Source organism: Sphaerodactylus townsendi, linkage group LG01 (assembly GCF_021028975.2).
Source record: "Sphaerodactylus townsendi isolate TG3544 linkage group LG01, MPM_Stown_v2.3, whole genome shotgun sequence".
Lineage (NCBI taxonomy): Eukaryota > Metazoa > Chordata > Lepidosauria > Squamata > Sphaerodactylidae > Sphaerodactylus > Sphaerodactylus townsendi.
In genome coordinates, this window is record NC_059425.1 from 9,405,927 (window position 1) to 9,419,043 (window position 13,117).

A 13,117-nucleotide genomic window follows, 5' to 3' on the forward strand; every position below is an offset into this window, starting at 1 on the left:
GGGCAGGGGTTCAGGGGTGTCCCAAGGAGGCAGAGTCGATTGTCCTCAATTCAGAAGAGAATGTTTAGCCAGCGTGGTGTAGCGGTTAAGAGCAGGTGCGCTCTAATCTGGAGAACCGGGTTTGATTCCCTGCTCTGCCGCTTCAGCTGGGGAGGCTGATCTGGTGAACCAGATTAGCTTGTGCACTCCAACACATGCCAGCTGGGTGACCTTGGGCTAGTCACAGTTCTTCGGAGCTCTCTCAGCCCCACCCACCTCACAGGGTGTTTGTTGTGGGAGGAGGAAGAAGTTTGTAAGCCCCTTTGAGTCTCCTTACAGATGAGAAGGGGGGGGGGAATCTAAATCCAATTCTTCTTCTTTGTTGAATCATGATTTTTCTTGATGGATGAAGTTGCTGCTTCTTAGGACTTTCCATAATATAGATAATTTTTTATATACTGTATTCCACAGAAAGATGATAATAATGGAGTAGCAGTGGTGTAGGAGGTTAAGAACTCGTGTATCTAATCTGGAGGAACCGGGTTTGATTCCCCGCTCTGCCGCCTGAGCTGTGGAGGCTCATCTGGGGAATTCAGATTAGCCTGTGCACTCCCACACACGCCAGCTGGGTGACCTTGGGCTAGTCACAGCTTCTTGGAGCTCTCTCAGCCCCACCTACCTCACAGGGTGCTTGTTGTGAGGGGGGAAGGGCAAGGAGATTGTAAGCCCCTTTGAGTCTCCTGCAGGAGAGAAAGGGGGGATATAAATCCAAACTCTTCTTCTCTTCTAATAGGGTTGTATGTTCCTCTTCCACAGAACAGAGCATGCCAGACCTTCTTGGTTTGAAAGTAAAAATACATTTTGGCATAAATGCTGTTGTAACAAAGTACCATGTTCAATAATGCCCCAAATAATGGTTTTGGCAAAAGCAGTGTGTAAAAATTAATGATAATTCCTATATTTGTTTGGGATTATGTTCTAATGAGGAAGCATACAATTTTCTCGACGGCTGCACCTCAACCGAACTGTCATCTTTCTGTGGAACAGAATATAGCTTCACATACACGCTACAAGGGTCAGTGCTATCAGTCGCAGACCAGGAAAGGGATTTGGGCGTCTTGGTTGATAGTTCCATGGGAATGTCAACTCAATGCCTGGCAGCTGTGAAAAAGGCGAACTCTATGCTGGGGATCATTAGAAAAGGAATTGAGAATAAAACTGCAAAGATTGTCATGCCCTTATATATAAAGCAGGTGGTGCGACAGCAGCACTTTGGAGTCCTGTGTTCAGTCTCTGGAGTAAGCCACATCTCAAAAAGGATACTCCCGAGAAGAGATAGAAAAAAGTGCAGAGAAGGGCAACGAGGATGATTGAAAGGGATTGGAGCACCTTCCTTATGAGGAGAGGCTGCAGCGTTTGGGACTCTTTAGTTTGGAGAGGAGACGTCTGAGGGGGGATATGATTGAAGTCTACAAAATTATGCATGGGGTAGAAAATGTTGACAGAGAAAATTTTTTCTCTCTTTCTCACAATACTAGAACCAGGGGGCATACATTGAAAATCCTGGGGGGAAGAATTAGAACTAATAAAAGGAAACATTTCTTCACACAACGTGTGATTGGTGTTTGGAATATGCTGCCACAGGTGGTGGTGAGGGCCACTAACCTGGATAGCTTTAAAAGGGGCTTGGACAGATTTATGGAGGAGAAGTCGATCTATGGCTACCGATCCTCCTTGATCTGAGATTGCAAATGCCTTAACAGACCAGGTGCTCGGGAGCAACAGCAGCAGAAGGCCATTGCTTTCACCTCCTGCATGTGAGCTCCCAAAGGCACCTGGTGGGCCACTGTGAGTAGCAGAGAGCTGGACTATGTTCTTATGTTCTTAATATAGCTAATGCGGCTTCCTGTTCCCCCCCCCCCCCAAAGAATCCTGGGAACTATAATTTGGTATGCACTCAGAATTCTTTCAGGACAACTGCGGTCCCATCCCTTGTACCAAGCCTGTCTTTCTTTTTCAGGCGGGTATCGATGGTGAAGAAGATCACGCTCACGCCAGAGCAATCCTCCTGGAAATGGGGGAGTTCTTTCAGATCCAGGTGAGTCTGTCCTCCCTCTCACCTTTGCTGCGCCTCCTCTTGGAGATCTCCGATCTGCTTGGAAGCTGGATCCCTGGACCGATTCTGAGTTGGGCCACAGAGCGTCAGGGCTCAGAGGGGGAAACAACGTGGAATCTAGGAAACTTCTGTAGGTGCTTTCGGACGTCAGCTTTGCCGCCATGAGCGCCATGTCAGTTCTTAAAACTGAAGTCAATAACTGGACTCCGGATGCTGGATCAGAAGAAGAGCAGCAGCGGTGTAGTGGTTAAGAGCAGGTGCGCTCTAATCTGGAGAACCGGGTTTGATTCCCCGCTCTGCCACTTGAGCTGTGGGGGCTTATCTGGTGAACCAGATTAGCTTGCGCGTGCCAACACATGCCAGCTGGGTGACCTTGGACTAGTCAATTCACTTCAAAAACCTTTATTAGGCATCAAGAGAAAATAAAGATAAAACTGTGCAGTAGTATGATCCAGAGTTTAACGGAGTAAAACAACTGCTCATAGTTCATACAGTACAAACTTCAAGAAAATAAGTGAATAAAAGGAGAGCCGGAGACTTATTTCACATTATCGAGCAGGAAACCTTGGGCTAGTCACAGTTCTCTCAGAACTCTCTCAGCCCCACCCACCTCACAGGGTGTTTGTTGTCGGGGTGGGGAGGGAAAGGAGATTGTCAGCCCCTTTGAGTCTCCTTACAGGAGAGAAAGGGGGGGAGGGGAGGTATGCATCCAAACTCTTCTTTTTCTATACGGTCACCAAAAGTGCATTCTAATCTGGAGAACCGGTCTGACTTCCCCACTCTTCCACAAGAGCAGCAGACTCTAATCTGAAGAACTGAATTTGTTTCCCCATGCCTCCACATGAATGGCAGACGCTAATTTGAGGAACCGGGTTTGATTCCCCACTCCTCTGTCTGAGTGGCAGAGGCTTATCTGGTGAACCAGATGTGTTTCCGCACACCTACATTCCTGCTGGGTGACCTCGGGCTAGTCACAGTTCTCTCGGAACTCTCTCAGCCCCACCTGCCTCACAAGGTGTCCGTTGTGGGGAGAGGAAGAGAAGAAGAAGAAGAGTTTGGATTTACATCCCCCCTTTCTCTCCTGCAGGAGACTCAAAGGGGCTGACAATCTCCTTGCCCTTCCCCCCTCACAACAAACTCCCTGTGAGGTAGGGGGGGGCTGAGAGAGCTCCGAGAAGCTGTGACTAGCCCAAGGTCACCCAGCTGGCGTGTGTGGGAGTGCACAGGCTAATCTGAATTCCCCAGATCAGCCTCCACAGCTCAGGCGGCAGAGCTGGGAATCAAACCCGGTTCCTCCAGATTAGATACACGAGCTCTTCACCTCCTACGCCACTGCTGTCAGCCACCTTGAGTCTCCTTACAGAAGAGAAAGAGGGGGTATAAATCCAAACTCCACCTCCTCCTCCTCCTCCTCCTCCTCCTCCTCCTCCTTTTAAATTAATTAACCATTGGTTTGTAACCCCCTTTAGGCTCCTTATAATGCTTAATCCCAAAAGTGGCAGAAATTTTGAGCGCATTGGGACTTGTTTCTTGCAACTGATGGGAAGCCAGCAATCCCCGGGGGCTTCATTTTATATAAACGTGGAGAGATTTTTGAATTGCATCGTATGAAAGGGTCCCAACTTTGTTTTTTAATAGATTTATTTGAACAAAATGTTCCTCTTTTAATTCTCATAAGCACCTCCCCTTGTTGCAGAAAGACGATGGTAATCCAGCCTTTGTTGTAGGACCGGATAACCCAAAGTGGGGGGGATTTGGGTCAGATACACACTTGTCAATCCCAGCGGCTCGAGCAGCGATGGCGAACCTTTTCGAGACCGAGTGCCCAAATTGCAACCCAAAACCCACTTATTTGTCGCAAAGTGCCAACCCGGCCATTTAACCTGAATGCTGAGGTTTTAGTTTAGAAAAAATGGTTGGCTCAGAGCCGTGCGTTACTCAGGAGTAAGCTTGGTGGTAGTCGATGGCTTTGCCGTGAAGCAACTGTGCAACTCTTCTAACGGATGAATATATCCCTAGGAGGGTTTACTCAGAAGCAAGTCCCATTGCCAGCAACTGAGCTTACTCCCAGGGAAAGGATTGTGCTTTAGTTCTTCGCATGAAAATCCGTGGGGTTTCACAGCTCTTAACAGGGTTCCCTACACTGCTTCCCCAAAATTAGATCTTAGGTTTAATGCTAATAATTGAGCCCAGCGGCCCAGGCCAGCCTAGATTGGGGGGGGGGGGCACTCTGTTTGCGCGTGCCCAAAGAGAGGGCTCTGAGTGCCACCTCTGGCACCCGTGCCATAGGTTCGCCACCACTGGGCTAGAGGTTTTTCCTAATGTGGCTTCCCCCTGCATTGATTCTCAGCAAGTGAGATCCCAGATCTCAACATGAGATCCCAGAGCAACACAAATGACATCTCTTTGTTCAAATGCTCCTCACAACTGAGATGGAAGGAATTTAACCTTTGCTAGTAATTGGGAACGGATTGCCTGCCAGCAACCATTACTCGCTCGACTGTGCATTAGAAAGTCCCCTGGTCTGGATCTTGCTTTCGCCAAGAATTCGTTGTGGGCCTGAAGCACGTCTCCCGGCCGCCACGATGCCGCCAAGTTACAGCCGACCTGTGAAGCCCCTGTTGAGTTTTCACGGCAAGAGGTTAACGGAGTAGCAGCCCTGGACTTCCGCGATGGCCTCCCATCTGAGCAACCCTACTTAGCTTCTGAGATCCAATGAGATTGGACTAGCCCAGGCCATCTCCAGTACACGCAGCAAGATACTGGCCTACCTTATGGGGTTGTTGTAGAGACAGCAAGATAGAGAAAGCAAGAGAGCCAGCGTGGTTAAGAGCAGGTGTATTCTCATCTGGAGAACTGGGTTTGATTCCCCACTCCTCCACCTGAGTGGCGGAGGCTTATCTGGTAAACCAGCGGTGTTTCCGCACTCCTACATTCCTGCAGGGTGACCTTGGGCTAGTCCCAGTTCTCTCTGAACTCTCTCAGCCCCACCGACCTCACAAGGTGTCTGTTGTGGGGAAAGAGGGGAAAGGAGCTTGTAAGCCCCTTTGAATCTCCTTACAGGAGAGAAAGGTGGGGAATAAATCCAAACTCTCCTCCTCCTCCTCGTCCTCCTCGTCCTCCTCTTGTTCTTCTTGTTCTTGTTCTTCCTCTTTCTCTTTCCTCTTCCTCTTCCTTTTCTTCCTCTTCCTTTTCTTCCTCTCCCTCTTCCTCTTCCTCTTCCTTTTCTTCTTCTTCTTCTTCCTCTTCCTCTTCTTCTTCTTCTTCTTCTTCTTCTTCTTCTTCTTCTTCTTCTTCTTCTTCTTCTTCTTCTTCTTCTTCTTCTTCTTCTTCTTCTTCTTCTTCTTCTTCTTCTTCATGATAAAAGGACTTGCCGCTGAGGCAAAGGGGTGTCTTCGGCTTGGGAATGAGCTCCGTCGCCAGTTTAAAATTGCGGAATTGATTCCGTTCGTTTTGGGACTCGACCAGAATCGAGGCTCTCTTTCCCGCTCCAGGTGTTAAATCAACCCTGCAAAGCTAGGGAGATCATTACCGCCAGTGACGGCAACTGCGAACCGTCACCGAACATATCCTTATCTCCGAATAAGCCTTGCATAGAAATGTCACAGACGGCCTGGCAGCTTCTGACTGCCGCTGGCAACGTTTTCGGTACATTTGTTTCTGCCAACGGAGGATATAAAGCTGTGTGCAGCGAGCATAGAAGCATCCGGCCTGCTAAAACTTGTGCCGTGATCACTGGTACAGAGGCAGGAGTGCCTCTATGACAGTGGTGGCGAACCTATGGCACGGGTGCCAGAGGTGGCACTCGGAACCCTCTCTGTGGGCACGTGCAAACAGAGTGCCCCCCCCCCCCCATCTAGGCTGGCCTGGGTCATTATGCTCGATTATTAGCATTAAACCTAAGACCTAGTTTTGGGGAAGCAGTGTAGGTAACCCTGTTAAGTGCTATTAAACCCCACTCAGAGCCCTCTCTGTGGGCACGTGCAAACAGAGTTGCTCCGCTCCCCCCACACATCTAGACTGGCCTGGGCCGCTGGGCATGATTATTAGCATTAAACCTAAGACCTAGTTTTGGGGAAGCAGTGTAGGTAACCCCGATAAGTGCTGTTAAACCCCACTGATTTTCATGCGCGATCCTTTACCTGGGACTTAAAGCGCGATCCTTTACCTGGGAGCAAGCTTGGTTGCTGGCAATGGGGCTTGCTTCTGAGCAAACCCTCCTAGGGTCGTGATTCACCCGTTGGAAGAGTTGCACGGTTGCTTCAACGCAGAGCCACCGACTACCACCGAGCTTACTCCCGAGTAACGCACGCCTCGGAGCCAACCGTTTTTTCTAAACTAAAACCTCAGTATTCAGGTTAAATTGCCATGTTGGCACTTTGCGATAAATGAGTGGGTTTTGGGTTGTAGTTTGGGCACTCGGTCTCAAAAAGGTTCTCCATCGCTGCTCTATGAAGTATTTAATTGCTGCCTTTCTGTTCAAAATCTTGTAAGAAGAAGAAGAAGAGTTTGGATTTATATCCCCCCTTTCTCTCCTGAAGGAGACTCAAAGGGGCTGACAATCTCCTTGCCCTTCCCCCCTCACAACAAACACCCTGTGAGATAGGTGGGGCTGAGAGAGCTCCGAGAAGCTGTGACTAGCCCAAGGTCACCCAGCTGGCGTGTGTGGGAGTGTACAGGCTAATCTGAATTCCCCAGATAAGCCTCCACAGCTCAGGCGGCAGAGCTGGGAATCAAACCCGGTTCCTCCAGATTAGATACACAAGCTCTTAACCTCCTACGCCACTGCTGGGTCTTGATTCTACTTAAGCTTTGGCTGTCTTCCTACTTTAATGGAAAGGGCCTATAGGGTTGCTGGCACTACGGAGAAGGAGAGTTGGAATCATAGAGTTGGGAGAGACCCCAAGGGCCATCAAGTCCAATCCACCTGCCATGCAGGAACACACAATCAAAGCACTCCTGACAGGTGGCCATCCAGCCTCTCTTTAAAAACCTCCAAAGAAGGAGACTCCACCACCCTCCGATGTAGTGCATTCCGCTGTCCCGGCTGTTTCTCCTGACTACAAGAAGTTTTTTTCCTGATGTCTACGTGGAAATTCCTTTTCCTTACACACATGGAACCTATTAATGGCTGTCCTAGTCTCTGAGAAAGTAGAAAACAAGCTTGTTTCCTCTCTACCCAAATATGACATCCCTTCTGGCAGACAAAACATGGCTATCATGTCACCTCTTAACCTTCTCTTGACCCAACTAAACATACCCAGCTCCCTAACTCTCGCAAGGCATGGATTCCAGACCTTTCACCATTTTGGTTGCCCTCCTCTGGCCCTGTTCCAGCTTCTCAATATCCTTCTTGAATTGAGGTGCCCAGAATTGCACACAGCATTCCAGGTGAGGTCTAACCAATGCAGAATAGAGAGGTACAATTACATCCCTCAATCGAGACCAGAGGTCTGCAACCTGTGGCTCTCCAGATGTTCACGGACTACAGTTCCCATCAGCCCCCGCCAGCATGGCCTGGAGCGCTGCAGGTTCCAGACCCCTGATCTAGACACTATACTCCTATCAATACAGCCCAGAATCGCATTGGCTTTCTTGGCCGCCGCATTACACTGCTGACTCATGTTCAGTTTGTGGTTCCCAGATCCCTTTCGCATGTAAGTGTTGTCAAGCCAGGTGTGATCCATCCTATATCTATCCTACATAGTTGGTATTTATTGCCACTTCTGAAGGGGTCTCAAAACAGCTTACAAGCTCCTTTCCCTCCCTCTCCCCACAACAGACACCTTGTGAGGCAGGAGGGGCTGAGAGAGTTCAGAGAGAACCGTGACTGGCCTAAGGTCACCCAGCAGGAATTTCGGAGTGCGGAAACGCATCTGGTTCACCAGATAAGCGTCCGCCACTCAGGGGGAGGAGTGGGGAATCGAACCCGGTTCTCCAGATTAGAATCCACCTGCTCTTAACCACTAGGTCGCCCAGCAGGCTTCATTTGGAGGAGCAGAGAATCAAACCCGGTTCACCAGTTTAGGGTCCCCTAATCTTAATTCCTACAGTACGCAGATTAGTTCATCCTCTCCCTCGGCCTGCAGGATGACTTCCTCGACTGCTTTGGGGATCCCCAAGTGACCGGCAAGATCGGGACCGACATCCAGGACAACAAATGCAGCTGGCTGATAGTGCAGTGTTTGAAACGGGCCTCGCCGGAGCAGAGGCGCCTGCTAGAAGTAAGTACCTTTTTTTTTTAAAGTCATTTTATTTACAGTCAGCGACCAGTAGTACAAGATCAGGGTACATCAGTTTCAAGGTACCGTTACCATAGTATATATATAGGCAAAAGAGTACTAGAAGCACTATTCAAAATGTTACATAATCTATAACAAGAGTACTAGAAGCACTATACGAAATATTACATAGTCTATGGTATTTACAAGAAGGAATATTTGCGACACTAATATAATTATTATTGTACTTATACACAGTCAGTAGCTGTGGAGGAGCAGCAGTGGCGTAGTGGCTAAGAGCAGGTGCACTCTGATCTGGAGGAACTGAGTTTGATTCCCAGCTCTGCCGCCTGAGCTGTGGAGGCTTCTCTGGGGAATTCAGATTAGCCTGTGCACTCCCACACACACCAGCTGGGTGACCTTGGGCTAGTCACAGCTTGTCGGAGCTCTCTCAGCCCCACCTACCTCACAGGGTGTTTGTTGTGAGGGGGCAAGGAGATTGTCAGCCCCTTTTAGTCTCCTACAGGAGAGAAAGGGGGAATATAAATCCAAACTCTTCTCTTCTTCTTCTTCTTTACTAAAAGGTCAACTTGCGAAAAAGCAAGCAGTAGGTAAAATACATTTGATTATGACAAAAGATTTAAAAGTTAGCATAGCTACACTTGTAAAGTGCCCGGCTAGTCTTGCTAAAACCTATAGTGACATTACTAAAAAAACTCCGGCCTCCAACCATATCTTCTAAGGATCACAATTTATTCAGTCTTTCCCTCCAGTAAGTACTGTTGGCGGGTGGGGCAGAAGATTGGCTTCGTTTCCACATTCAGCTCCTTGGCACTGAAATACGTGCCTCGTGGGCAGAGCTGAGTGTATTCAGCAGTTGCGGTTCACGAATGCAGGAATCGTTCTTGGATCTGCAAACGTAGGTCTTGGGTTTCGTGTGGTTAAAAAAGGAGGCTCCTAGCTGGCTGGTGCGGGTTTTCCGGGCTGCGTGGCCGTGGCCTGGTAGTTCGTGCTCCTTCCATTTCACCCGCCAGACCACGGCCATGCAGCCTGGAAAGCCCAGTTGATCCTGGGTGCGAAAGCCTTTGGCAATGCCTTGAAGCTCCGAGGCCTTAAGGTTGCAGTGACAGATTCGCATAAAGATGTTAGTGGATTGTATATTCCTCCGCCACAGAACCCATAATGTAAGTTTAAAAACTTGGGAAATCTGATTATGAGAATTGTGCAAGGTTTTCACAGATACATTGAGTTGGAAGAGACCCCAAGGCCCATTAAGTCCAATCCACCTGCCATGCAGGAACACACAATCAAAGCACTCCCGACATATGTTCATCCAGCCTCTGTTTAAAAACCTCCAGACTCCACCACCCTCCGAGGCAGGGCATTCCACTGTCGAACAGCCCTGACGGTCAGGAAGTTCTTTCTAATGTTTAGGTGGAATCTCTTTTCCTTCCCCTTGAACCCATGACTCCTGGTCCTAGTCTCTGGAGCAGCAGGAAACAAGCTTGCTCCCTCACCAACATGACATCCCTTCAAATATTTAAACATGGCTATCGTGTCCCCCCTTAACCTTCGCTTCTGCAGACTAAACCTCCCTAGCTCCCTAAGTCTCTCCTCGTAGGGCATGGATTCCAGGCCTTTTACCATTTTGGTTGCCCTTCTCTGGACCCGTTCCAGCTTGTCAATACCCTTGCAGTGTCCAGAACTTTCTCACAATACTAGAACCAGGGGGCATTCATTGAAAATGCTGGGGGGAAGAATTAGGACTAATCAAAGGAAACACTTCTTCACGAACGTGTGATGGGTGTTTGGAATATGCTGCCACAGGAGGTGGTGATGGCCACTAACCTGGATAGCTTTAAAAAGGGGCTTGGACAGATTTATGGAGGAGAAGTCGATCTCTGGCTACCAATCTTGATCCTCCTTGATCTGAGATTGCAAATGCCTTAGCAGACCAGGTGCTCGGGAGCAGCAGCAGCAGAAGGCCATTGCTTTCACCTCCTGCACATGAGCTCCCAAAGGCACCTGGTGGGCTACTGTGAGTAGCAGAGGGCTGAACTAGATGGACTCTGGTCTGATCCAGCTGGCTAGTTCTTATGTTCTTATGTTCTTAAATGCCTTAGCAGACCAGGTGCTCAGGAGCAGCAGCAGCAGCAGAAGGCCATTGCTTTCACCTCCTGCACGTGAGCTCCCAAAGGCACCTGGTGGGCCATTGCGAGTAGCAGAATGCTGGACTAGATGGACTCTGGTCTGATCCAGCAGGCTAGTTCTTATGTTCTTATGTAACTGAAGACAATACTCCAGGTGAGGCCTTGGATAATTCCAATCACCCCTTTGGGTCAGGAAGGTGTTCAGGGACCCTCGAGGTTTTTTTTGCCATCCTCTGACATAAAATCGGGGTGTTGGGGGTAGTTGTGAAGGGCAGTTGTGAGGTAGTTGTGAAGGGCAGAGAGAAACGGAACGGGTCCAGAGGAGGGCGACCAAAGTGCCTAAATCAAGGGATGTAATTGTACCTCTCTATTCTGTGTTGGTTAGACCTCACCTGGAATATTGTGTACAGTTCTGGGCACTTCAATTCAAGAAGGATATTGACAAGCTGGAACGGGTCCAGAGGAGGGTGACCAAAATGGTCAAAGGTCTGGAGTCCATGCCCTACGAGGAGAAACTTATGGAGCTGGGGGTGTTTAGTTTGGTGAAGAGAAGGTTAAGAGGTGACATGATAGCCATGTTTAGACATTTGAAGGGATGTCATGTTGGTGAGGGAGCAAGCTTGTTTTCTGCTGCTCCAGAGACTAGGACCAGGAGTCATTGGTTCAAGATGAAGGAAAAATATCCTGACAGTAAAGGCTGTTTGACAGTGGAATTCACTTCCTCAGAGTGTGGTGGAGTCTCCTTCTTTGGGGGTTTTTAAACAGAGATTGGACTGCCATCTGTCAGGAGTGCTTTGACTGTGGGTTCCTGCATTGCAGGGGGTTGGACTGGATGGCCTTTGGGGGTCTCTTCCAACTCTATGATTCTATGAAAGAGAAGGTTTCTTCGTGTGCTAACCTCAATCTTTATTTTATTTTTTTAAGGAGAATTATGGGCAAAAGGAAGTGGACAAAGTTGCCCGCGTGAAACAGCTTTACGAGGACCTGGGCCTGCCAGCCATTTACCGGGAATACGAGGAGACCAGCTACCAGAGTCTCTCGGCCCTCATTAATGAGCACGCCGTCCGCCTGCCCAGCCAGATTTTCTTTAGCCTGGCTGAGAAGATTTACAAGAGACAAAAGTGACCGCCCGGCCCATTAGAGAGGAATCCGGCTGGTCGCTTCCTGTTTCAGCCAAGACTCGAGGCCTCACTTAGTGCAATTGTGTGTGTGTGCGGGGTGGGAGGGTGGGGTGGGGTGGGGGTTAAAACTCTTCCGGTAATGTAGAAAGGTGCTTTAAAAGGGCTTTTTTTTTGTACTTATGAGGGAGCAACTAGTTCCGGAGTCGTTCGGCAAGCCCGTGTCTACACTGTGACCGGTTTGAGAGTCATTGAGCTATCATAAATCCTCAGAGCGGATCTTTTAGCGAGGATTCTCTTCACGCCGGGAGTTTTGTTCTTTTGAGAGCCCGGGGAAGGGCGGTAGAGCTAGGAGGTCAACTTTTTTGTTTGTTTTAAGTCAGGGTTGAATGTAAGAGACGGAAGGCGCTCTGCAGAGGGTCTGGTTTCACCCGCTAGCCAGGGCGTGGGTTCGGTCTGCAGAGGCCGTGCCGCTCCATCCTTGAGCCGTGGTGGATGTTCGCTGTCTTGCACACTCTCAGAAACGGTAATATCTCCTCCTGTTTTTGGAGCCTAGGAGCATGGGTTTTTTTTAACAGCTTGAATGCCAAGTGTCTTTCAAATCTGGATTAAGCCAGCCCCCCCCCCCCCCAAATGAAACAGACTCTCCGAGAAGGGGCTTTTCCATAAAGACTAGTGGCTTTTGGGTGCTGCGTGGTTTCCGGGCTGTACGGCCGTGTTCTAGCAGCATTCTCTCCTGACGTTTCGCCCGCATCTGTGGCTGAATGCATCTTCAGAGGATCCTCTGAAGGTGCCAGCCACTGATAATCCTCTGAAGATGCCAGGCACAGATGCAGGCGAAACGTCGGGAGAAAACGCTACTGGAACCCGGCCGTACAGCCCGGAAACCACACAGCCCCCCAGCGATTCCGGCCGTGAAAGCCTTCGACAATACTAGTGGCTTTCTTTCAGGTTTGATCTATGCCTCTGTTTCCCACAGGCTCCCGGCCTCTTTCTTCCCTTTGGTGGGGGGTGGGAGAGAGAAAGAGAGAAGCTATGTCCTTGCGTGAATGCAGGGGGGTCCACCCCGTTGTTCTGTACAGGTTAAAAATTGTTGAGTTGGGGGGGTATCCCTTTAAGCCACCCCCCGTCTTATGTGGAGTTCCCTTCGTACAATATGCAGGCTTCATCCTTGGGGGGCAACAGAGGTCCCTCAACTGTTTTTCAGGAGCAGCCGGGAGTGAAACTACTTCTTGGGGGGGACGGTCTTGCGCATGTGTATGCTACTCTTTGTTAGGGGGCAAACTGGAGCATTCAAGCTGGAGTAATAAATTGTTTTTAAAAACCTCGACTGCCTAATGAAGACTCTTGCACGTGGTTCGGCGGGAGGGGGACTGTGCCCCGAGTTCTAATTCAGGGGCGGGGGTGAACGCAGTTGGAAAGTGGACCGAAGTAAACCTGCTTTCGGAAGGAATGCGAACCACGTCAGTTTCTGGGCCTCTTGCCCTCTTCCAGTTCTGAAAAAACGATTGCCTATTTCTCCGGGTGAGAAGT

The 13,117-nt window shown here is 49.3% G+C and overlaps 1 protein-coding gene across 2 annotated transcripts in view; it reads left to right on the forward strand.

Annotated features, from left to right (window-relative positions):
• Positions 1 to 12,216, forward strand: part of FDPS (farnesyl diphosphate synthase) — a 34,706-nt gene extending 22,490 nt beyond the window's left edge. For both annotated transcript variants that reach the window (XM_048491776.1, XM_048492545.1), the window contains exons 8-10: positions 2,000 to 2,077; positions 8,185 to 8,319; positions 11,391 to 12,216. In XM_048491776.1, coding sequence (XP_048347733.1) covers positions 2,000 to 2,077; positions 8,185 to 8,319; positions 11,391 to 11,591 — 414 coding nt within the window. In that variant the 3' untranslated portion in view covers positions 11,592 to 12,216. The remainder of the gene's footprint in view (positions 1 to 1,999; positions 2,078 to 8,184; positions 8,320 to 11,390) is intronic.
• The last annotated feature ends 901 nt before the right edge of the window (positions 12,217 to 13,117 follow it).